We start from the raw sequence: 26,130 nt of genomic DNA on the forward strand, positions 1-26,130 counted from the left end.
TACTGAAAGTGGCCACTTGCAAGTTGTTCTCCTGTTTGAATCTCCTCTGAAGAGTGGCATCATGGGCTCCTCAAAACAACTGTCAAATGATCTGAAAACAAAGATTATTCAACATAGTTGTTCAGGGGAAGGATACAAAAAGCGGTCTCAGAGATTTAACCTGTCAGTTTCCACTGTGAGGAACATAGTAAGGAAATGGAAGAACACAGGGACAGTTCTTGTTAAGGCCAGAAGTGGCAGGCCAAGAAAAACATCAGAAAGGCAGAGAAGAAGAATGGTGAGATCAGTCAAGGACAATCCTCAGACCACCTCCAGAGAGCTGCAGCACCAACTTGCTACAGATGGTGTCACTGTATATCGGTCAACTATACAACGCACTTTGCACAAGGAGAAGCTGTATGGGAGAGTGATGCGAAAGAAGCAGTTTCTGCAAGCACGCCACAAACAGAGTCGGCTGAGGTATGCAAAAGCACATTTGGAGAAGCCAATTTCTTTTTGGAAGAAGGTCCTGTGGACTGATGAAACCAAGATTGAGTTGTTTTGGTCATACAAATAGGCGCTATGCATGGCGGCAAAAAAACACAGCATTCCAAGAAAAACACTTGCTACCCACAGTAAAATTTGGTGGAGGTTCCATCATGCTTTGGGGCTGTGTGGTCAATACCGGCACCGGGAATCTTGTTAAAGATGAGGGACGCATGGATTCCACTCAGTATCAGCAGATTCTTGACAATAATGTTCAAGAATCAGTGACAAAGTTGAAGTTACGCAGGGGATGGATCTTTCAGCAAGACAATGATCCAAAACACCACTCCAAATCTACTCAGGCATTCATGCAGAGGAACAATTACAATGTTCTGGAATGGCCATCCCAGTCCCCAGACCTGAATATCATTGAACATCTGTGGGATCATTTGAAGAGGGCTGTCTATGCTCGGCGACCATCAAACTTAACTGAATTGGAATTGTTTTGTAAAGAGGAATGGTCAAAAATACCTTCATCCAGGATCCAGGAACTCATTAAAAGCTACAGGAAGCGACTAGAGGCTGTTATTTTTGCAAAAGGAGGATCTACTAAATATTAATGTCACTTTTCTGGTGAGGTGCCCATACTTATGCACCTGTCAAATTTTGTTTGAATGCAGATTGCACATTTTCTGTTAGTACAATAAACCTCATTTCAAGGCAGAAGCATTACTGTGTCCAAGAGTTATTACATATATCAAACTGAAATAGCTGTTGCAAAAGCACCAATTTTTATAAAACATTAAGCTTAAGATTAATAGGGGAGCCCAAACTTTTTCATATAACTGTATGTACAGTATCCTATAGCCCCCTATACGCCCGGCTCCAGCTCATGCAATGCAGTATTCTGTCTTCCAGTGTATATGCCCAACTTCTGTTACTGATATAATGCATGCTTCAGCCCTGGCATTGCAGTCCACTACAGCATGTACCCCCTCCCTATACTACATACACCTGCTGGCATGTGTCGGCCCTATCGGTGCAGTCTCCCATATCTAAATATGTGCAGTCTCTTGTATCGTCCCCTCTGTATTACACATACCTGTTGCCATGCACCAGCCCTGGTATTGCAGTCTCCTTATGTATGTTTTATAGTATATACTTCACAAATCTCCCCATCTGTATTACATACACTGTGCTGGCAATTTCCAGCCTTAGTTTTACAGTCTCCTATATCTCTCACTCTGTATTACTTACACCTGATGCCATGATCCAGGCCTGGTATTGCAGTTTACCATTTTATGTGCAGTCCCTTATATTTCTCCTCTATATTACATACACCTGCTGGCACGCTCAGGCTCTGGTATTGCAGCCTCTCGTCTCCCATTATATAAACAGATCACATATCTCCTCCTCTGTATTATATACACCCACTCCAGCCCTGGTATTGTACTCGCATACATATCTCATTCTATATACAGTTCACATATCTCCCTCTCTGTATTACATACACCGGCTGCCATGCTCCAGATTACATTCTGCAGGCTCCTATCTCTTCTTTTATATATACTAATATAAATATACTGACGTCATGCTACATTTGATTTTGCAGTCTCTTGTAGTGTGTATATATATATATATATATATATATATATATATATATATATATATATATATAGAACGTACAGACCAAAAGTTTGGACACACCTTCTCATTTAAATATTTTTCTGTATTTTCTTGACTATGGAAATTGTACATTCACACTGAGGGCATCAAAACTATGAATTAACACATGTGGAATTATATACTTAACAAAAAAGTGTGAAACAACTGAAAATATGTCTTATATTCTAGGTTCTTCAAAGTAGCCACCTTTTGCTTTGATGACTGCTTTGCACACACTTGGCATTCTCTTGATGAGCTTCAAGAGGTAGTCACCGGAAATGGTTTTCACTTCACACGTCTGCCCTTTCAGGTTTAATAAGTGGGATTTCTGGCTTTATAAATGGGGTTGGGACCATGAGTTGTGTTGTGCAGAAGTCTGGTGGATACACAGCTGATAGTCCTACTGAATAGACTGTTAGAATTTGTATTATGGCAAGAAAAAAGCAGCTAAGTAAAGAAAAACGAGTGGCCATCATTACTTTAAGAAATGAAGGTCAGTCAGTCCGAAAAATTGGGAAAACTTTGAAAGTGTCCCCAAGTGCAGCTGCAAAAACCATCAAGCACTACAAAGAAACTGGCTCACATGAGGACCGCCCCAGGAAAGGAAGACCAAGAGTCACCTCTGCTTCTGAGGATAAGTTTATCCGAGTCACCAGCCTCAGAAATCGCAGGTCAATGCCACACAGAGTTCTAGCAGCAGACACATCTCTTCAACAACTGTTAAGAGGAGACTTTGTGCAGCAGGCCATCATGGTAAAATAGCTGCTAGGAAACCACTGCTAAGGACAGGCAACAAGCAGAAGAGACTTGTTTGGGCTAAAGAACACAAGGAATGGACATTAAACCAGTGGAAATCTGTGCTTTGGTCTGATGAGTCCAAATTTGAGATCTTTGATTCCAACCATCGTGTCTTTGTGCGACGCAGAAAAGGTGAATGGATGGACTCTACATGCCTGGTTCCCACCGTGAAGCATGGAGGAGGAGGTGTGATGGTGTGGGGGTGCTTTGCTGGTGACACTGTTGGGGATTTATTCAAAATTGAAGGCATACTGAACCTGCATGGCTACCACAGCATATTGCAGCGGCATGCGATTCCATCCGGTTTGCGTTTAGTTGGACCATCATTTATTTTTCAACAGGACAATGACCCCAAACACACCTCCAGGCTGTGTAAGGGCTATTTGACCAAGAAGGAGAGTGATGGGGTTCTACACCAGATGACCTGACCTCCACAGTCACCAGACCTGAACCCAAACCAAGATGGTTTGGGGTGAGCTTGACCGCAAAGTGAAGGCAAAAGGGCTAACAAGTGCTAAGCATCTTTGGGAACTCCTTCAAGATTGTTGGAAGACCATTTCCGGTGACTACCTCTTGAAGCTCATCAAGAGTGTGCAAAGCAGTCATCAAAGCAAAAGGTGGCTACTTTGAAGAACCTAGAATATAAGACATATTGTCAGTTGTTTCACACTTTTTTGTTAACTATATAATTCTACATGTGTTAATTCATAGTTTTGATGCCTTCAGTGTGAATGTACAATTTTCATAGTCATGAAAATACAGAAAAATCTTTAAATGAGAAGGTGTGTCCAAACTTTTGGTTTGTACTGTATATAATATATATATATATACATATATACACTACAAAAAATAAGAGACTGCAAAATCAAATCTGGATATATACATATATATATATATATATATATATATATATATATGTACATATATATATATATAAACTCAACAATTAATTTGTAACACCAAGATGGAAAAGTAATTGAATTATGGAAATCACAGGAAGGACTGACATGTTAATGATATGCATGTGGTGAAAAAAATAGAAAGTTTCAAAACATCTCTATTTATTCAATATTGCATATGAGTGCCATGTGCAGAAAAACACACATTTATACGCCTTGGCTGCTATCAATGGTTTTCTGCAGTGTTCTGCCATGCTGAATGTACTTGGGCATAAAAAATCATCTAGATCCGCTGCTGGCAGCTCCCTATTCAATTGCTGACAAATAACGTCTCAGATGTGCTCAATGGGACACAAGTCCGGAGGCGCTGTAGGTCATGGTAGCAGGTTTATGCCACACGGGCTGCTCAGTAGGACGAGCAACACATGGTCTAGCATTGTCGTGTTTGAAGAATAGAGAAATGGCCATACCACTGGTTCCATCACCTAAATCATTGTAATGCTGAGCTGTTAGTGTACCTGGAATGTAGACTAGAGGGATGTGGCTACTGTATGTTACGCCACTCCACGCTATAATCCAGGAAGCAGGACACAGGACCTCATGCCACCACTCTCAAAGACTATCATGGTGCAAAACAGACAACAATGAAGGCTGGAATGGAGGTCTATTCTTTTCTGTCATGAGTCTCATTTTTGTCTTATATGCAATGATAGCCAGAGACTGGTCAGGAGACCAGGTGGGCAACGCCATGAAGAAGCCCTCACGAGGGAACATCACACCGGTGCTCCTCTTGAGATTATGGAGTGGGGTGGGTCATAGTTGATGCTGAATAAACCGATATATTTAGAAAATTTTGTTTCCATTTTTCATTATTTGCATATCATTAACATTTATATTGATCCTGTGATTTCCATAATTGTACTTTTTCTTCTTGGTATTTCAATGTTGGAGAGTGTATATACACCTCTGTACTATATAAACATATACCTCTGTACTATATACACCTCTGTACTATATACACATACACCTCTGTACTATATACACATACACCTCTGTACTATATACACATACACCTCTGTACTAAATACATACAGTTAGGTCCATATATATTTGGACAGAGACAACATTTTTCTAATATTGGTTCTAGACATTACCACAATGAATTTTAAGCAAAACAATTCAGATGCAGTTGAAGTTCAGACTTTCAGCTTTCATTTGAGGGTATCCACATTAAAATTGGATGAAGGGTTTAGGAGTTTCAGCTCCTTAACATGTGCCACCCTGTTTTTAAAGGGGATCAAAAGTAATTAAACAATTGACTCCAAGGCTATTTCATTGACAGGTGTGGGCAATCCCTTCGTTATGTCATTCTCAATTAAGCAGATAAAAGGCCTGGAGTTGATTTGAGGTGTGGTGCTTGCATTTGGAAGGTTTTGCTGTGAAGTAAACATGCGGTCAAAGGAGCTCTCCATGCAGGTGAAACAAGCCATCCTTAAGCTGTAAAAACAGAAAAAACCCATCCGAGAAATTGCTACAATATTAGGAGTGGCAAAATCTACAGTTTGGTACATCCTGAGAAAGAAAGAAAGCACTGGTGAACTCATCAATGCAAAAAGACCTGGGCACCCACGGAAGACAACAGTGGTGGATGATCGCAGAATAATCTCCATGGTACAGAGAAACCCCTTCACAACAGCCAACCAAGTGAATAACACTCTTCAGGAGGTAGGCGTATCAATATCCAAATCTACCATAAAGAGAAGACTGCATGAAAGTAAATACAAAGGGTTCACTGCACGGTGCAAGCCACTCATATGCATCAAGAAGAAAAAGGCTAGACTGGACTTTGCTAAAAAGCCAGCACAGCTCTGGAAGAACATTCTTTTGACAGATGAAACCAAGATCAACCTCTACCAGAATGATGGAAAGAGAAAAGTATGATGAAGGCGTGGTACAGCTCATGATCCAAAGCATACCACATCATCTGTAAAACACGGCGGAGGCAGTGTGGTGGCTTGGGCATGCATGGCTGCCAGTGGCACTGGGTCACTAGTGTTTATTGATGATGTGACACAGGACAGAAGCAGCTGAATGAATTCTGATGTATTCAGAGCCATATTGTGTGCTCAGATCCAGCCAAATGCAGCTAAACTGATTGGTTGTCATTTCATACTACAGATGGATAATGACCCAAAACATAAAGCCAAAGCAACCCAGGAGTTTATTAAAGCAAAGAAGTGGAATATTCTTGAATGGCCGAGTCAGTCACCTGATCTCAACCCAATTGAGCATGCATTTCACTTGTTAAAGACTAAACTTCAGACAGAAAGGCCCACAAACAAACAGCAACTGAAAACCACCGCAGTGAAGGCCTGGCAAGAGCATCAAAAAGGAGGAAACACAGCATCTGGTGATGTCCATGAGTTCAAGACTTCAGGCAGTCATTGCCAACAAAGGGTTTTCAACCAAGTACTAGACATGAACATTTTATTTACAATTATTTAATCTGTCCAATTACTTTTGGTCCCTTTAAAAACAGGGTGGCACATGTTAAGAAGCTGAAACTCCTAAACCATTCATCCAATTTTAATGTGGATACCCTCAAATGAAAGCTGAAAGTCTGAACTTCAACTGCATCTGAATTGTTTTGCTTAAAATTCATTGTGGTAATGTCTAGAACCAAAATTAGAAAAATGTTGTCTCTGTCTAAATATATACACTGTGTGCAGAATTATTAGGCAAGTTGTATTTTAGAGGACTATTTTTATTATTGATCAACAACTATGTTCTCAATCAACCCAAAAGACGCATAAATATCCCAGCTTAATATTTTTGGAAGTTGGAGTAGTTTTTTTTTAGATTTGGCTATCTTAGGAGGATATCTGTTTGTGCAAGTAACTATTACTGTGCAGAATTATTAGGCAACTTAATAAAAACCAAATATAATCCCATCTCACTTGTTTATTTTTACCAGGTAAACCAATATCAGTGCACAAAATTTAGAAATAAACATTTCTGACATGCAAAAACAAAAAAATTAGTGATCAATATAGCCACCTTTCTTTATGATGACACTCAACAGCCTTCCATCCATAGATTCTGTCAGTTGCTTGATCTGTTTTCGATCAACATTGCGTGCAGCAGCCACCACAGCCTCCCAGACAATGTTCCGAGAGGTGTACTGTTTTCCCTCCCTGTAGATCTCCCATTTTATGATGGACCACAGGTTCTCTACGGGGTTCAGATCAGGTGAACAAGGGGGCCATGTCATTATTTTTTCTTCTTTTAGACCTTTACTGGCCAGCCAAGCTGTGGAGTAGTTGGATGCATGTGATGGAGCATTGTCCTGCATGAAAATCATGTTTTTCTTGAATGATACCGACTTCTTCCTGTACCACTGCTTGAAGAAGTTGTCTTCCAGAAACTGGCAGTAGGTCTGGGAGTTGAGCTTCACTCCATCCTCAACCCAAAAAGATCCCACAAGTTCATCTTTGATGATACCAGCCCATACCAGTACCCCACCTCTACCTTGCTGGCGTCTGAGTCGGAGTGGAGCTCTCTGCCCTTTATTGATCCAGGCTCTGGCCCATCCATCTGGTACATCAAGAGTCACTCTCATTTCATCAGTCCATAAAACCTTTGAAAAATCAGTCTTAAGATATTTCTTGGCCCATTCTTGACGTTTTATCTTATGTTTCTTGTGCAAAGGTGGTCGTTTTTCAGCCTCCCTTACCTGTGTCCCTGAGTATCGCACACCTTGTGCTTTTTGATACTCCAGTAACGTTGCAGTTCTGAAATATGGCAAAACTGGTGGCGAATGGCATCTTGGCAGCTTCACGCTTGATTTTCCTCAATTCAAGGGCAGTTATTTTGCGCCTTTTTTGGCCAACACGCTTCTTGCAACCCTGTTGGCTATTTGCCATGAAACGCTTGATTGTTCGGTGATCACGCTTCAAAAGTTTGGAAATTTCAAGACTGTTGAATCCCTCTGCAAGACATCTCACAATTTTTGGACTTTTCAGAGCCCGTCAAATCTCTCTTCTGACCCATTTTGCCAAAGGAAAGGAAGTTGCCTAATAATTAAGCACACCTTATATAGGGTGTTGATGTCATTAGTCAACACCCCTCCTCATTACAGAGATGCACATCACCAGATTTACTTAATTGGTAGTTGGCTCTCAAGCCTATGCAGCTTGGAGTAGGACAACATGTATAAAAAGTATCATGTGATCAAAATACTCATTTGCCTAATAATTCATAACACAGTGTATGGACCTAACTGTATATACTATATACACCTCTGTACTACATACACATCTGTACTATATACACATATCCTCTGTACTACATACATATATACACATACACCTCTGTACTATATAAACATATAGTACTGTACTACATACATATATACACATACACCTCTGTACTACATACATATATACACATACACCTCTGTACTATATAAACATATAGTACTGTACTACATACATATATACACATACACCTCTGTACTATATACACCTCTGTACTATATACACATACACCTCTGTACTATATACACATACACCTCTGTACTATATACACATACACCTCTGTACTATATACACATACACCTCTGTACTATATACACATACACCTCTGTACTATATACACCTCTGTACTATATACACATACACCTCTGTACTATATACACATACACCTCTGTACTATATACACATACACCTCTGTACTATATACACATACACCTCTGTACTATATACACCTGCTGGCATGCTTCAGCACTAGTATTGCTGACTACCAGAGCTTTGATTTTACAGTCTCCTATATCTCCCCTCCGTATTACATACACTTGCTGCCATGTTCCAGCCCTGGTATTGCAGTCTCCAATATATTGTAGTCTAATGTGTGTGAATATATACATGCAGTGGATGATATATATATATATATATATATATATATATATATATATATATACACACACAGTATACATACATACATATACATGCAGTGTTATATATATATATATATATATATATATATATACACACACACATAGCATATATATATTATATATATATATATACACACATGCAGTGGGTGAGATATATATATATATATATACACACAGTATACAAATCTATCCAGGTGCTATTTCCCCCCGCTGTATCACACACACCCGCTGCCATGCTCCAGCCCTGGCATTGCAGTGTGTGAGCAGGGTGCCAGCACAGTGTTCTCCTCCATGAGGTGCAGACTTCTCCCCTCCCGCCCTTTCTGCCTGGACCGAGTCCTGTGGCTGCCGGCTGTGTGCTCGCTTGTCGTGGTGGCATTAGCCTGCAGTGTCCCCCATGATGTAACAGTAGGGCTGCTCTGCCGCCTCCATGCTCTCCCTCAGGCATGGCGCCCCTGCTTCCTGCAGCTCTCCCCTGTATTACATGCAGTGTGTGCTGTCTCTCACCCCCTCTCTCCCCCTCTCTCTATTAGATGCAGTCTCTCCGCTCCTCCCCCTCTCCTGCTCATGTTGTGTCTCCGGTTCCTGAGCTCCCGGAGCGGACCGGACCCCCCTCACCCAGCCCCCCCAAGGGGCCCCCGAGGGATCTCGGGGCTCCCCGCACTCTCCGCTCCTCTGTCGGGGGAGACCCAAAGACCCCGGAGCCAGTGGGACAGTCCCCCCGAAGAGGGAGAAGCCCCATCACCAGGGACAGACACCCCGACATCATCAGAGACTCCCCAGACTCAGACAGCGGAGAGGAGCCCGGCATCGGGGACACCGAGAACGGAGAGCACGGAGCCGCTGTCACGCAGAAATTCCGCTCCTCCATTGACATTGATCCCCCGCCTGGCAGCAGAGGCTCCCCCATTCCAGACACCGCCGACCCCACCGGAGACAGCCCGACCAGCAACTCCCCTACAAGTGACAGAGATCCCAGCACAGACTCAGCGCAGCACGCTGCCCGAGACCCCCCGGGGAGAGACAGAGGCAGAGACCCCCCTGGCTCAGACAGAGACCCTCCCGGCCGGCGGATGGAAGAGACATCGGGCAACGCGGTGATCATCAGGATCGGCATCCCGGACCTGCAGCAAACGGTGAGCCCGGTGTACCGGGTGTATACTCTCCATCTATGTGTGTGTGTATGTGTGTGTACTCTACATGTGTGTACTCTAGATGTGTGGGTGCTGCACCTCATCCGCTGCCTGCACCTCTGTGCACCCTGTGCGACTGCATCTGTGCTGGGTCTATACTGTGTGTGGCATGTACTGTACATACACCTGTGATCTGATCGTATGCGAGGTGTCTGTCAGCCGATCCATCCATCCATCCATATATCTATCCATCCATCCATATATCTATCCATCCATCCATATATCTATCCATCCATCCATCCATCCAACCAACCATATATCTATCCATTCATCCATATATCTATCCATCCATCTATGGATTGTGTATTAGCCTCTGTACACTGTATAATCATTTTTATGAATTTTTATAGGTGTACACAGATACATTATATATAGATACAGTGGATGCTGGAGTATAGTGAGTGCAGGAGTACTGTGGGTCATGGGTGCTGGGGTATATCAGGTGATGGGTGCTGAGTACAGTGGGTGCTTAATACAGTGGGTAATGGGTGCTTTGTACAGTGGGTGGTGAGTGCAGTGGGTGATGGATCCTGAATACTGTGGGTGCTGAGTATAGTGGGTGATGGCTGCTGAGTACAGTGGATCCTGAGTCCAGTGGGTGATGGGTGCTGAGAGCAGTGGGTGATGGGTGCTGAGAACAGTGGGTGATGGGTGCACTGCTGAGTAGTGTGGGTGACGGGTGCTGAGAACAGTGGTATGCTGGGAGTTTGCAGTGCCAGTTGTCAGGACCTCGGTGAATGACTAGTGCAGTAGTTGGCAGCAGCTGGTGAAGTTCAGTAGTAGGTTGAGGAGCTGTGGCAACATAGTGCAGAGGATGTATGTTCCAGGCCGTTACACTATATAAGATATATATATAAGATATATATATATATATATATATATATATATATATATATATATATATAATATTTGACTATATCATGATAATCACAAGGAGATGGCCCCCACATCACATCCTGGCGTGTGATGGGCTATAATGCTAGTGACCGGCTGACAGTGACTACATTGTGCCATGCATGGTGATGGAGGCAGTGATCAGCCTTGGCTCTTGCAGTAAATTGCTGCATCGCTTTTGCTGGAGAGGGCGACAGTATTCTGCTGTAGATCTCACTGATTTACTGTAACGCTTGCAGTTGACTACTAATACCAGGATGGCATGAGCTAGACACCGCTATGATCTGCAGGGCTGCTGTAGACACCATGTGGGTGCCAGTGGTGTAGTTCTCCCTAAGCTCTGGCCTGGCACTGCAGGTAATTGTGGTCCCTACACTGCTATGATTGCTGTGGATCACAGACCTTGCAGTGTGAGGTGGGAAGGCTTCACTGTGATTCTGTATGTGGATGGCAGTGCATCGCACGACAGCGTTGTACCATGATACAATCACTGTCTGCTCAGATGTGATACTGTAGATGGCAGTGCTACCCCATAGTACCATGGACAGCAGTGGTAGCAGCAATGCCACACTATAGATGGCAGTGTTTCAGTGTGATGATACTATAGATTGCCAGACTGCCTAAAATTGAAATTTCGACTGCATGATCTGCAATATGAGACGTGAATGCTATCCAGGAGTATTGTACTGTCCATCCCAAATAAGGCTGGGGTCACTCTGGTCTCAGGAGTTCTGTTTTTACAAGATCCTTGCCTGAGACTGAGATTCATCCCTTTTGCAATTGATCCTGATGGATCCCATTGACTCATGATGGGTCTGTCAGGCGTCCATTAATTCACAAGGCAGAATAGCACAGCAGACCCACTAGTCTGACCATCAGGGGCAAATGAAAGGGAACCTGTCGCACCTTTTTACTTTTGGAATTTGTGGTTTATTGTGGAAGGAGTGGTATAGGCACTTTCATGTAGAGATCCAATGTGCCAGTCATGAGAAATCTAGTGTAGAAGTCGTATGAAAATTAGGCTCAAAGTGCACTGGGAAGAAGTAGTCCAAGTGCAGTGACGCCCCAGTGCACTTCCAGCCTGATTTGCATATGGCTTGTACACTAGATTTCTCATACCTGGCACATCAAATCTACAAAAAAGGTATCATTGTTCCTGGAGGACGAGGGCTTGTCCAGTCATACTTCTACTTCCAAATGTAGAAAAGTGCTGTCAGGTTCCCTTAAAGGGGTTGGTCACTATTTTTTTTATTGATGGCCTATACTTGGAATAGGCCATCAATATGTGATCTAGGGGCTGCAACACCCGGTACCCCCACCAATCAGCTGTTACCAGTGCCAACCAGAAGTTGCCAGAACACAGCACTTTTGTCATTTCTATAGTGGCCGTGGCTGGTTACATTCGAAATGAATAGGATTGCCCATCAATAAATAAATTCGACAGAAAGGAGCCATAACAGTAGTGGGAACAGAGTGGAGGGTTAAAGGGGCTAAACTGCTTTTGTGTGTACAGAAGTGGTTGTCACAGTAGCAAAAGGGAACAAAGTTCTTCTGGAAGACCCAAATCTGATCTCATTGGCTTGTGCTTCATGCACATTGTAGAATGGATGTGTGATATGGCCCATTTGCCATAGGATAGCAGGCATACCCTGAATGTCTTCTTGTGCGGAGAATCCTCATGTATTGCATAGCTACATGTCCTGGGTTTCACAGTATTGTGTCATTTTTTTAACTTTTTTTTTAAAGAAATATTTGCTAGGTGGTGTGTTCTGACTTACCGCGTTATCTGGGGGCAGCAGGCCTGCTCTGTTCACTTCTGCGTTGTGAATTCTGTGTTTAAAGAAGTCTCAATAACATTTCTTTTCCCTAAACCCTCTTAATTATGTATGTGATGCAGTGCAAGTGCATTAAAGTACTCACTTCCTTCGTCTTTCCTGGTTTTCCAGCCCCGCTACAGTCTTCTTCTGGGTCATGAGACCTGAAAACAGACTAACCGGCTCACCCTAGGGTTTGTATGTGTGGACCGGAAGTCGCTTTCTCCATGTAAGCCTATAGAGCCTTGTTTTGGCTCTCATAGACTTTATGGAAAAGGAGCACTGCCACACATTGTGAGACGGCAATGCTGAAGAGCGGACACGTGGTTCAGAAGTGGACTGGAGTGGTACTGGAAACCTCAGAAGATAGTGATGTGTAAGTATTTTAATACACTTTCACTACATCACATACCAAATAATAACTAAAGCCACAGTCTGGTGATGAAAGACCCTCTTGACTTCACTTGGTGCTTTCCATAACCCACATTCATTTAATTGTAGAGCAGCCAGTGGACATAGGACGAACACTCCAGTGTCCTTCTGAGGGTGCCAATTTCAGCCGTCCTTTCTACCATGCAAAACCACTGTGTCACGGGTGTGTCAGATGTGACAGAGAGTCGCCCTGCGGTTGGTTGCCGGAGATCTGATGGTTTGGCATTGCAGACATCTTCCTAGCTCTGTCTCTTGCTAGAACCCAGCGGCTACCTTCCTCCTGCTAATTGACTACTAGGCCTGGGTGTTTAAATACCTTCTGTTTGCTAGAGGGAGGTGCCGGCAGTATTCACATGACCCCTTGTGAAGGTTTGAGGAAGAGCAGTACTTCTTCCTCTGTGGCGCTAAGAAGACGTGTGCGCATCTCTCTGAAGTCGACTAAAGCTAAGATGTTTTCCCTTGTTTATTCCCCCTTGTTGTCTTTAGCTGCTAGCTGGGATAGACTAGCACTCATCCTCTCCTTCCCTAGCCAGGTCCAAACGCCAGGGACAGGGCTAGATTCCTGTGCGGCAATTGGTGCGGAACCAATATAGGGACATTTAGGGGAGTCAGTGAGACATCAGGTCAGCCTAGGAGGTCTCCACTCTCCCCTTTCCTTAGAGTCTGGGCCCCCTTCCCCGATTCCCTTTGTGTCACTTAGTCTTTCCTACACCTTGTGTGACACACTTTCTTAGATCTATGGACCTAATTGGGACAGAGGGCCTACAATACTCTGATAGGGCGAGATGTCAAAACGTCCTCTTGAGGGTGCAAATCTGAACCGGCCTTTTTAGGACATTAACTACCATCTGGGTTCTGTGAATCCCACCTATCGGGTTGGAATCTAATGAATCTATGGTCTTAATTGACCTGACCTCAACCATCTCCTCTGTGAGATGTTAAGAAATGTCTGTGTTTCATGTATCCTATTGATTGGATGGAATTAAATGTTTTTTTGGTCCTGATCGGGACATAGGGTTGATGGCACCCAGATAGGACAAGGTGACCACGTGTCTTTTTTGGGTTTGCTAGTTTCAAACATCTTTGTCAGGATGCAATTCACTATCTGTATTCTAAATATCCAACCAACTAAATATTACTCTGGGACAAGGGGCTGGAATTACCCACATAGGGCAAAGTGACAAATCGTCCTTTGGTGGGTGGTAGCCTCAGTTGTCTTCTTTTGGAGTTGTCTAATGCTCCAAGTATCCCACCAATTATGATGGAATTGTATATATCTATATATGCCACTGATTTGGGTTAAATTGAATATATCTTATTTCTACCGATTAGGGTGGAATAAATTAAGTGCTGCCTTTATGCCCCTAAACGGAAACATTATGTATTGTCTGTAATTTTTGGGCAATACACTGGGGTCAATTGTCCCTTTGAAAAGAACTTGGTTATAGGACTTTTAGGACTTATCAATTAGTTCTCCATTAAAATTAGTGCCTTATTTCTTTCAGTGCTAAAAAAAGGCATTGCTCCTTGTCCCCAGCTGCTACAAACTTTACCTTGTAAGGTCTGTTTTGTATTGCGTGGTGCACTACATTTTTGATTTTAATGGTGTAATAAAAGTAAAGTATTAAATGCTCTACCTTCTGTGCTCTGACAAATGTGAGCACAGCCTTACATGAGTAGTCACTGTCTGTGGAAATGTGTGGTATCTATAGAATCTGCGGTTTTCCATAATGTTCATCAATTTCACTTGGTGCTTTCCATAACCCACATTCATTACAATGGAGAACAACCAGTGATGTATGGCCTGCTGTCCTCCATGACATGTTGTGAAATGATAGATTACACTCTTAGTCGCTACTGAATTCTTTCTTGAATGCTTACAGTCACCTGCCTTCTGTTTTAAATATTGTCTGTAATTTCTGTTCAAAAGTGAAAATTTACATCCCCCAATATGGCTGCCTCGGCTCGCGCATGATCTGTAGCATCTTTGGGTTGCCGAGATGCTACTGCACACGCTCAGGCGCCATTTTGCTTCAGGAAAAAGAATTTTGGTGCAGCAATATGGCGCAGTGGCGTGCATGCGCAGTAGCATCTCAGCAACCAAATGTTGCCATTTTTCAATGCTTTTTACGCCAGTTTTCTTCCACAAAAACTTTGATGAATCAGGGCCTGTGTGTCTCGGCAGGTCACAAATGCAGTGACATGTTGCTAGATAGCACTGGAAACGGCAGAAGACGGTGACCGGTGAGTATTGCAATACACCCTCTGCTTACACTATTTGCTAATAGAGGGAAAAATTAAAAAGAATCACCGGACTGCTCCTTTAATTAGGAGTGAAATACTGCTGTGCTGTGTAGTCCATCATTTTTCCCTGACCTCACCTCACCGTGTGTTCAGCCCACAGCAAGTTCATATTTACCATACTCTTCCTCCCTTTTCCCACATTATATTATCTATATTTTGGCCCCACAGCTGCCATATCACTCCCTACTTCAGCAGCCTCACTGGTCTATTCCTTGTCATTTCCTTCCTTAAGTCTTTCCTGTTCTTTTCTCCCTCCACAGTCTTTCCTTCATACAGCTTCTTTGTCACCATCTACCTCCACAGACTTTCATAATTTCCTTCATTTGCAGGTTCCCTGCCCTTCTTTTTTACCTATGTTTTTGTACTCTCCTGCCACTCCAGTCTCCCCTCACCCTTCCTTCCTCTACACTTTTCAGACTCCCTGTCACTTTTTTCATCCATGCAGTTTACTTGTCAACTTCCTCCATAGCTTCCCGTCACTTCCTTCCTTTCGACATCTTCCTGCTCATCCCTTTACTTTGCAGACTCGCTGACTCTTCATTTCTACACACAGTGTACGTGTCGGTGTATTCCTCTGCATCTTCCCTATCTTGTTTTCGTAAATATATATTCTTTCTACAAAGTCTCCTCTGTCACTTCCTTCCTCCACAGTCTCCTCTGTCACTTCCTTCCTCCACAGTATCTTCTGTCACTTCTTTTCTCCGCAGACTCCTCTGTCACTTCCTCCACAGACTTCTCTGTCAGTTCCTTCCTCTGCAGTCTCCTCTGTCTCTTCCTTCCTCCACAGTCTCTTCTGTCTTTTCCTTCCTCTGCAGACTCCTCTGTCACTTCCTTTTTCCACAAACACATCTGTCACTTCCTTCCTCCATAGACTCTACTGTCACTTCCTTCCTCCTTAGTATTCTCTGATCATTTTGTTCCTCCATAGATTCCTCTGTCACTTCCTTTCTCCACAGACTCCTTTGTCACTTCCTTTCTCCACAGACTCCCTTGTCACTTCCTTACTCCACAGACTCCCTTGTCACTTCCTTACTCCACAGACTCCCTTGTCACTTCCTTACTCCACAGACTCCCTTGTCACTTCCTTTCTCCACAGACTCCATTGTCACTTCCTTTCTCCACAGACTCCATTGTCACTTCCTTTCTCCACAGACTCCCTTGTCACTTCCTTTCTCCACAGACTCCCTTGTCACTTCCTTTCTCCACAGACTCCCTTGTCACTTCCTTATTCCACAGACTCCCTTGTCACTTCCTTACTCCACAGACTCCCTTGTCACTTCCTTTCTCCACAGACTCCCTTGTCACTTCCTTACTCCACAGACTCCCTTGTCACTTCCTTTCTCCACAGACTCCCTTGTCACTTCCTTACTCCACAGACTCCCTTGTCACTTCTTTTCTCCACAGACTCCCTTGTCACTTCCTTTCTCCACAGACTCCCTTGTCACTTCCTTTCTCCACAGACTCCCTTGTCACTTCCTTTCTCCACAGACTCCCTTGTCACTTCCTTTCTCCACAGACTCCCTTGTCACTTCCTTACTCCACAGACTCCCTTGTCACTTCTTTTCTCCACAGACTCCCTTGTCACTTCCTTACTCCAAAGACTCCCTTGTCACTTCCTTACTCCAAAGACTCCCTTGTCACTTCCTTTCTCCACAGACTCCCTTGTCACTTCCTTTCTCCACAGACTTCCTTGTCACTTCCTTTCTCCACAGACTCCCTTGTCACTTCTTTTCTCCGCAGACTCCCTTGTCACTTCTTTTCTCCGCAGACTCCCTTGTCACTTCCTTTCTCCGCAGACTCCCTTGTCACTTCTTTTCTCTGCAGACTCCTTTGTCACTTCCTTTCTCCACAGACTCCTTTGTCACTTCCTTTCTCCACAGACTCCTTTGTCACTTCCTTTCTCCACAGACTCCTTTGTCACTTCCTTTCTCCACAGACTCCCTTGTCACTTCCTTACTCCACAGACTCGCTTGTCACTTCTTTTCTTCACAGACTCCCTTGTCACTCCCTTACTCCACAGACTCCCTTGTCACTTCCTTTCTCCACAGACTCCCTTGTCACTTTCTTACTCCACAGACTCCCTTGTCACTTCCTTTCTCCACAGACTCCCTTGTCACTTTCTTTCTCCACAGACTCCCTTGTCACTTTCTTTCTCCACAGACTCCCTTGTCACTTCCTTTCTCCACAGACTCCCTTGTCACTTCCTTTCTCCACAGACTCCCTCGTCACTTCCTTTCTCCACAGACTCCCCTGTCACTTCCTTTCTCCACAGACTCCCCTGTCACTTCCTTTCTCCACAGACTCCCTTGTCACTTCCTTTCTCCACAGACTCCCTTGTCACTTCCTTTCTCCACAGACTCCCTTGTCACTTCCTTTCTCCACAGACTCCCTTGTCACTTCTTTTCTCCACAGACTATCTTGTCACTTACTTACTCCACAGACTGCCTTGTCACTTCCTTTCCCCGCAGACTCCTCTGTCACTTCCTTACTCCACAGACTCCCTTGTCACTTCCTTTCTCCACAGATTCCCTTGTCACTTCCTTACTCCACAGACTCCCTTGTCACTTCCTTACTCCACAGACTCCCTTGGCACTTCTTTTCTCCACAGACTCCCTTGGCACTTTCTTACTCCACAGACTCCCTTGTCACTTCCTTACTCCACAGACTCCCTTGTCACTTCCTTTCTCCAGACTCCCTTGTCACTTCCTTTCTCCACAGATTCCCTTGTCACTTCCTTTCTCCACAGATTCCCTTGTCACTTCCTTATTCCACAGACTCCCTTGTCACTTCTTTTCTCTGCAGACTCCCTTGTCACTTCCTTTCTCCACAGACTCCCTTATCACTTCCTTTCTCCACAGACTCCCTTGTCACTTCCTTTCTCCACAGATTCCCTTGTCACGTCCTTACTCCACAGACTCCCTTGGCACTTCTTTTCTCCACAGACTCCCTTGGCAGTTCTTTTCTCCACAGACTCCCTTGGCACTTTCTTACTCCACAGACTCCATTGTCACTTCCTTTCTCCACAGACTCCCTTGGCACTTTCTTACTCCACAGACTCCCTTGTCACTTCCTTACTCCACAGACTCCCTTGTCACTTCCTTTCTCCACAGACTCCCTTGTCACTTCCTTTCTCCACAGATTCCCTTGTCACTTCCTTTCTCCACAGATTCCCTTGTCACTTCCTTATTCCACAGACTCCCTTGTCACTTCTTTTCTCTGCAGACTCCCTTGTCACTTCCTTTCTCCACAGACTCCCTTGTCACTTCCTTTCTCCACAGATTCCCTTGTCACGTCCTTACTCCACAGACTCCCTTGGCACTTCTTTTCTCCACAGACTCCCTTGGCACTTCTTTTCTCCACAGACTCCCTTGGCACTTTCTTACTCCACAGACTCCCTTGTCACTTCCTTACTCCACAGACTCCCTTGTCACTTCCTTTCTCCACAGACTCCCTTGTCACTTCCTTTCTCCACAGACTCCCTTGTCACTTCCTTTCTCCACAGATTCCCTTGTCACTTCCTTTCTCCACAGACTCCCTTGTCACTTCCTTACTCCACAGACTCCCTTGTCACTTCCTTACTCCACAGACTCCCTTGTCACTTCCTTTCTCCACAGACTCCCTTGGCACTTTCTTACTCCACAGACTCCCTTGTCACTTCCTTACTCCACAGACTCCCTTGTCACTTCCTTTCTCCACAGACTCCCTTGTCACTTCCTTACTCCACAGACTCCCTTGTCACTTCCTTTCTCCACAGACTCCCTTGTCACTTCCTTTCTCCACAGACTCCCTTGTCAGTTCCTTTCTCCACAGACTCCCTTGTCACTTCCTTTCTCCACAGACTCCCTTGTCACTTCCTTTCTCCACAGAGTCCCTTGTCACTTCCTTTCTCTACTGACTCTCTTGTCACTTCCTTACTCCACAGACTCCCTTGTCACTTCCTTTCTCCACAGACTCCCTTGTCACTTCCTTACTCCACAGACTCCCTTGTCAGTTCTTTTCTCCACAGACTCCCTTGTCACTTTCTTACTCCACAGACTCCCCTGTCACTTCCTTTCTCCACAGACTCCCTTGTCACTTCCTTTCTCCACAGACTTCCTTGTCACTTCCTTTCTCCACAGACTCCCTTGTCACTTCTTTTCTCCGCAGACTCCCTTGTCACTTCTTTTCTCCGCAGACTCCCTTGTCACTTCCTTTCTCCGCAGACTCCCTTGTCACTTCTTTTCTCTGCAGACTCCTTTGTCACTTCCTTTCTCCACAGACTCCTTTGTCACTTCCTTTCTCCACAGACTCCTTTGTCACTTCCTTTCTCCACAGACTCCTTTGTCACTTCCTTTCTCCACAGACTCCCTTGTCACTTCCTTACTCCACAGACTCGCTTGTCACTTCTTTTCTTCACAGACTCCCTTGTCACTCCCTTACTCCACAGACTCCCTTGTCACTTCCTTTCTCCACAGACTCCCTTGTCACTTTCTTACTCCACAGACTCCCTTGTCACTTCCTTTCTCCACAGACTCCCTTGTCACTTTCTTTCTCCACAGACTCCCTTGTCACTTTCTTTCTCCACAGACTCCCTTGTCACTTCCTTTCTCCACAGACTCCCTTGTCACTTCCTTTCTCCACAGACTCCCTTGTCACTTCCTTTCTCCACAGACTCCCCTGTCACTTCCTTTCTCCACAGACTCCCTTGTCACTTCTTTTCTCCACAGACTATCTTGTCACTTACTTACTCCACAGACTGCCTTGTCACTTCCTTTCCCCGCAGACTCCTCTGTCACTTCCTTACTCCACAGACTCCCTTGTCACTTCCTTTCTCCACAGATTCCCTTGTCACTTCCTTACTCCACAGACTCCCTTGTCACTTCCTTTCTCCACAGACTCCCTTGTCACTTCCTTTCTCCACAGATTCCCTTGTCACGTCCTTACTCCACAGACTCCCTTGGCACTTCTTTTCTCCACAGACTCCCTTGGCACTTTCTTACTCCACAGACTCCCTTGTCACTTCCTTACTCCACAGACTCCCTTGTCACTTCCTTTCTCCAGACTCCCTTGTCACTTCCTTTCTCCACAGATTCCCTTGTCACTTCCTTTCTCCACAGATTCCCTTGTCACTTCCTTATTCCACAGACTCCCTTGTCACTTCTTTTCTCTGCAGACTCCCTTGTCACTTCCTTTCTCCACAGACTCCCTTATCACTTCCTTTCTCCACAGACTCCCTTGTCACTTCCTTTCTCCACAGATTCCCTTGTCACGTCCTTACTCCACAGACTCCCTTGGCACTTCTTTTCTCCACAGACTCCCTTGGCAGTTCTTTTCTCCACAGACTCCCTTGGCACTTTCTTACTCCACAGACTCCATTGTCACTTCCTTTCTCCACAGACTCCCTTGGCACTTTCTTACTCCACAGACTCCCTTGTCACTTCCTTACTCCACAGACTCCCTTGTCACTTCCTTTCTCCACAGACTCCCTTGTCACTTCCTTTCTCCACAGATTCCCTTGTCACTTCCTTTCTCCACAGATTCCCTTGTCACTTCCTTATTCCACAGACTCCCTTGTCACTTCTTTTCTCTGCAGACTCCCTTGTCACTTCCTTTCTCCACAGACTCCCTTGTCACTTCCTTTCTCCACAGATTCCCTTGTCACGTCCTTACTCCACAGACTCCCTTGGCACTTCTTTTCTCCACAGACTCCCTTGGCACTTCTTTTCTCCACAGACTCCCTTGTCACTTCCTTTCTCCACAGACTCCCTTGTCACTTCCTTTCTCCACAGACTCCCCTGTCACTTCCTTTCTCCACAGACTCCCCTGTCACTTCCTTTCTCCACAGACTCCCTTGTCACTTCCTTTCTCCACAGACTCCCTTGTCACTTCCTTTCTCCACAGACTCCCTTGTCACTTCCTTTCTCCACAGACTCCCTTGTCACTTCTTTTCTCCACAGACTATCTTGTCACTTACTTACTCCACAGACTGCCTTGTCACTTCCTTTCCCCGCAGACTCCTCTGTCACTTCCTTACTCCACAGACTCCCTTGTCACTTCCTTTCTCCACAGATTCCCTTGTCACTTCCTTACTCCACAGACTCCCTTGTCACTTCCTTTCTCCACAGACTCCCTTGTCACTTCCTTTCTCCACAGATTCCCTTGTCACGTCCTTACTCCACAGACTCCCTTGGCACTTCTTTTCTCCACAGACTCCCTTGGCACTTTCTTACTCCACAGACTCCCTTGTCACTTCCTTACTCCACAGACTCCCTTGTCACTTCCTTTCTCCAGACTCCCTTGTCACTTCCTTTCTCCACAGATTCCCTTGTCACTTCCTTTCTCCACAGATTCCCTTGTCACTTCCTTATTCCACAGACTCCCTTGTCACTTCTTTTCTCTGCAGACTCCCTTGTCACTTCCTTTCTCCACAGACTCCCTTATCACTTCCTTTCTCCACAGACTCCCTTGTCACTTCCTTTCTCCACAGATTCCCTTGTCACGTCCTTACTCCACAGACTCCCTTGGCACTTCTTTTCTCCACAGACTCCCTTGGCAGTTCTTTTCTCCACAGACTCCCTTGGCACTTTCTTACTCCACAGACTCCATTGTCACTTCCTTTCTCCACAGACTCCCTTGGCACTTTCTTACTCCACAGACTCCCTTGTCACTTCCTTACTCCACAGACTCCCTTGTCACTTCCTTTCTCCACAGACTCCCTTGTCACTTCCTTTCTCCACAGATTCCCTTGTCACTTCCTTTCTCCACAGATTCCCTTGTCACTTCCTTATTCCACAGACTCCCTTGTCACTTCTTTTCTCTGCAGACTCCCTTGTCACTTCCTTTCTCCACAGACTCCCTTGTCACTTCCTTTCTCCACAGATTCCCTTGTCACGTCCTTACTCCACAGACTCCCTTGGCACTTCTTTTCTCCACAGACTCCCTTGGCACTTCTTTTCTCCACAGACTCCCTTGGCACTTTCTTACTCCACAGACTCCCTTGTCACTTCCTTACTCCACAGACTCCCTTGTCACTTCCTTTCTCCACAGACTCCCTTGTCACTTCCTTTCTCCACAGACTCCCTTGTCACTTCCTTTCTCCACAGATTCCCTTGTCACTTCCTTTCTCCACAGATTCCCTTGTTACTTCCTTACTCCACAGACACCCTTGGCACTTCTTTTCTCCACAGACTCCCTTGGCACTTTCTTACTCCACAGACTCCCTTGGCACTTTCTTACTCCACAGACTCCCTTGTCACTTCCTTACTCCACAGACTCCCTTGTCACTTCCTTTCTCCACAGACTCCCTTGTCACTTCCTTACTCCACAGACTCCCTTGTCACTTCCTTTCTCCACAGACTGCCTTGTCACTTCCTTTCTCCACAGACTCCCTTGTCAGTTCCTTTCTCCACAGATTCCCTTGTCACTTCCTTATTCCACAGACTCCCTTGTCACTTCTTTTCTCTGCAGACTCCCTTGTCACTTCCTTTCTCCACAGACTCCCTTGTCACTTCCTTTCTCCACAGATTCCCTTGTCACGTCCTTACTCCACAGACTCCCTTGGCACTTCTTTTCTCCACAGACTCCCTTGGCACTTCTTTTCTCCACAGACTCCCTTGGCACTTTCTTACTCCACAGACTCCCTTGTCACTTCCTTACTCCACAGACTCCCTTGTCACTTCCTTTCTCCACAGACTCCCTTGTCACTTCCTTTCTCCACAGACTCCCTTGTCACTTCCTTTCTCCACAGATTCCCTTGTCACTTCCTTTCTCCACAGATTCCCTTGTTACTTCCTTACTCCACAGACACCCTTGGCACTTCTTTTCTCCACAGACTCCCTTGGCACTTTCTTACTCCACAGACTCCCTTGGCACTTTCTTACTCCACAGACTCCCTTGTCACTTCCTTACTCCACAGACTCCCTTGTCACTTCCTTTCTCCACAGACTCCCTTGTCACTTCCTTACTCCACAGACTCCCTTGTCACTTCCTTTCTCCACAGACTCCCTTGTCACTTCCTTTCTCCACAGACTCCCTTGTCAGTTCCTTTCTCCACAGACTCCCTTGTCACTTCCTTTCTCCACAGACTCCCTTGTCACTTCCTTTCTCCACAGAGTCCCTTGTCACTTCCTTTCTCTACTGACTCTCTTGTCACTTCCTTACTCCACAGACTCCCTTGTCACTTCCTTTCTCCACAGACTCCCTTGTCACTTCCTTACTCCACAGACTCCCTTGTCAGTTCTTTTCTCCACAGACTCCCTTGTCATTTCCTTTCTCCACAGACTCCCTTGTCACTTTCTTACTCCACAGACTCCCCTGTCACTTCCTTTCTCCACAGACTCCCTTGTCACTTCCTTTCTCCACAGACTCCCTTGTCGCTTCCTTTCTCCACAGACTCCCTTGTCACTTCCTTACTCCACAGACTCCCCTGTCACTTCCTTTCTCCACAGACTCCCTTGTCACTTCTTTTCTCCACAGACTCCCTTGTCACTTCTTTTCTCCACAGACTCCCTTGTCACTTCCTTACTCCACAGACTTGTCTGTCACTTCCTTTCTCCACAGACTCCCTTGTCACTTCTTTTCTTCACAGACTCCCTTGTCACTTCCTTTCTCCACAGACTCCCTTGTCACTTCCTTTCTCCACAGACTTCCCTGTCACTTCCTTTCTCCACAGACTCCCTTGTCACTTCTTTTCTCTACAGACTTCCTTGTCACTTCCTTACTCCACAGACTCCCTTGTCACTTCCTTTCTCCACAGACTCCCTTGTCACTTCCTTTCTCCACAGACTCCCCTGTCACTTCCTTTCTCCACAGACTCGCTTGTCACTTCCTTTCTCCACAGACTATCTTGTCACTTACTTATTCCACAGACTATCTTGTCACTTACTTAATCCACAGACTCCCTTGTCACTTCCTTTCTCCACAGACTCCCTTGTCACTTCCTTTCTCCACAGATTCCCTTGTCACTTTCTTACTCCACAGACTCCCTTGGCACTTCTTTTCTCCACAGACTCCCTTGGCACTTCTTTTCTCCACAGACTCCCTTTGCACTTCTTTTCTCCACAGACTCCCTTATCACTTCTTTTCTCCACAGACTCCCTTATCACTTCCTTACTCCACAGACTCCCTTGGCACTTCTTTTCTCCACAGACTCCCTTGTCACTTCTTTTCTCCACAGACTCCCTTGTCACTTCCTTACTCCACAGACTACCTTGTCACTTCCTTACTCCACAGACTCCCTTGTCACTTCTTTTCTCTACAGACTCCCTTGTCACTTCTTTTCTCTACAGACTCCCTTGTCACTTCCTTACTCCACAGACTCCCTTGTCACTTCTTTTCTCCACAGACTCCCTTGTCACTTCTTTTCTCCACAGACTCCCTTGTCACTTCCTTTCTCCACAGATTCCCTTGTCACTTCCTTTCTCCACAGATTCCCTTGTCACTTCCTTATTCCACAGACTCCCTTGTCACTTCTTTTCTCTGCAGACTCCCTTGTCACTTCCTTTCTCCACAGACTCCCTTGTCACTTCCTTTCTCCACAGACTCCCTTGTCACTTCCTTTCTCCACAGATTCCCTTGTCACGTCCTTACTCCACAGACTCCCTTGGCACTTCTTTTCTCCACAGACTCCCTTGGCACTTCTTTTCTCCACAGACTCCCTTGGCACTTTCTTACTCCACAGACTCCCTTGTCACTTCCTTACTCCACAGACTCCCTTGTCACTTCCTTACTCCACAGACTCCCTTGTCACTTCCTTTCTCCACAGACTCCCTTGTCACTTCCTTTCTCCACAGACTCCCTTGTCACTTCCTTTCTCCACAGATTCCCTTGTCACTTCCTTTCTCCACAGATTCCCTTGTTACTTCCTTACTCCACAGACACCCTTGGCACTTCTTTTCTCCACAGACTCCCTTGGCACTTTCTTACTCCACAGACTCCCTTGGCACTTTCTTACTCCACAGACTCCCTTGTCACTTCCTTACTCCACAGACTCCCTTGTCACTTCCTTTCTCCACAGACTCCCTTGTCACTTCCTTACTCCACAGACTCCCTTGTCACTTCCTTACTCCACAGACTCCCTTGTCACTTCCTTTCTCCACAGACTCCCTTGTCACTTCCTTTCTCCACAGACTCCCTTGTCACTTCCTTTCTCCACAGACTCCCTTGTTACTTCCTTTCTCCACAGAGTCCCTTGTCACTTCCTTTCTCTACTGACTCTCTTGTCACTTCCTTACTCCACAGACTCCCTTGTCACTTCCTTTCTCCACAGACTCCCTTGTCACTTCCTTACTCCACAGACTCCCTTGTCAGTTCTTTTCTCCACAGACTCCTTTGTCACTTCCTTTCTCCACAGACTCCCTTGTCACTTTCTTACTCCACAGACTCCCCTGTCACTTCCTTTCTCCACAGACTCCCTTGTCACTTCCTTTCTCCACAGACTCCCTTGTCGCTTCCTTTCTCCACAGACTCCCTTGTCACTTCCTTACTCCACAGACTCCCCTGTCACTTCCTTTCTCCACAGACTCCCTTGTCACTTCTTTTCTCCACAGACTCCCTTGTCACTTCTTTTCTCCACAGACTCCCTTGTCACTTCCTTACTCCACAGACTTGTCTGTCACTTCCTTTCTCCACAGACTCCCTTGTCACTTCTTTTCTTCACAGACTCCCTTGTCACTTCCTTTCTCCACAGACTCCCTTGTCACTTCCTTTCTCCACAGACTTCCCTGTCACTTCCT

The 26,130-nt window shown here is 45.2% G+C and overlaps 1 protein-coding gene across 8 annotated transcripts in view; it reads left to right on the top strand.

The window, feature by feature from the left end:
* SHANK3 (SH3 and multiple ankyrin repeat domains 3) overlaps positions 1–26,130 on the top strand; it is a 422,681-nt gene that overhangs the window by 122,847 nt on the left and 273,704 nt on the right. For 6 of the 8 annotated variants that reach the window (XM_073652618.1, XM_073652619.1, XM_073652617.1 and 3 more), the window contains one exon: positions 9,315–9,917. The exons of the other annotated variants lie outside the window; for them this stretch is intronic. In XM_073652618.1, coding sequence (XP_073508719.1) covers positions 9,315–9,917 — 603 coding nt within the window. The remainder of the gene's footprint in view (positions 1–9,314; positions 9,918–26,130) is intronic. 8 annotated transcript variants of the gene reach the window in all.

Source organism: Phyllobates terribilis, unplaced genomic scaffold (genome assembly GCF_046119375.1).
Source record: "Phyllobates terribilis strain yellow unplaced genomic scaffold, ASM4611937v1 Scaffold_11__3_contigs__length_659146591, whole genome shotgun sequence".
Lineage (NCBI taxonomy): Eukaryota > Metazoa > Chordata > Amphibia > Anura > Dendrobatidae > Phyllobates > Phyllobates terribilis.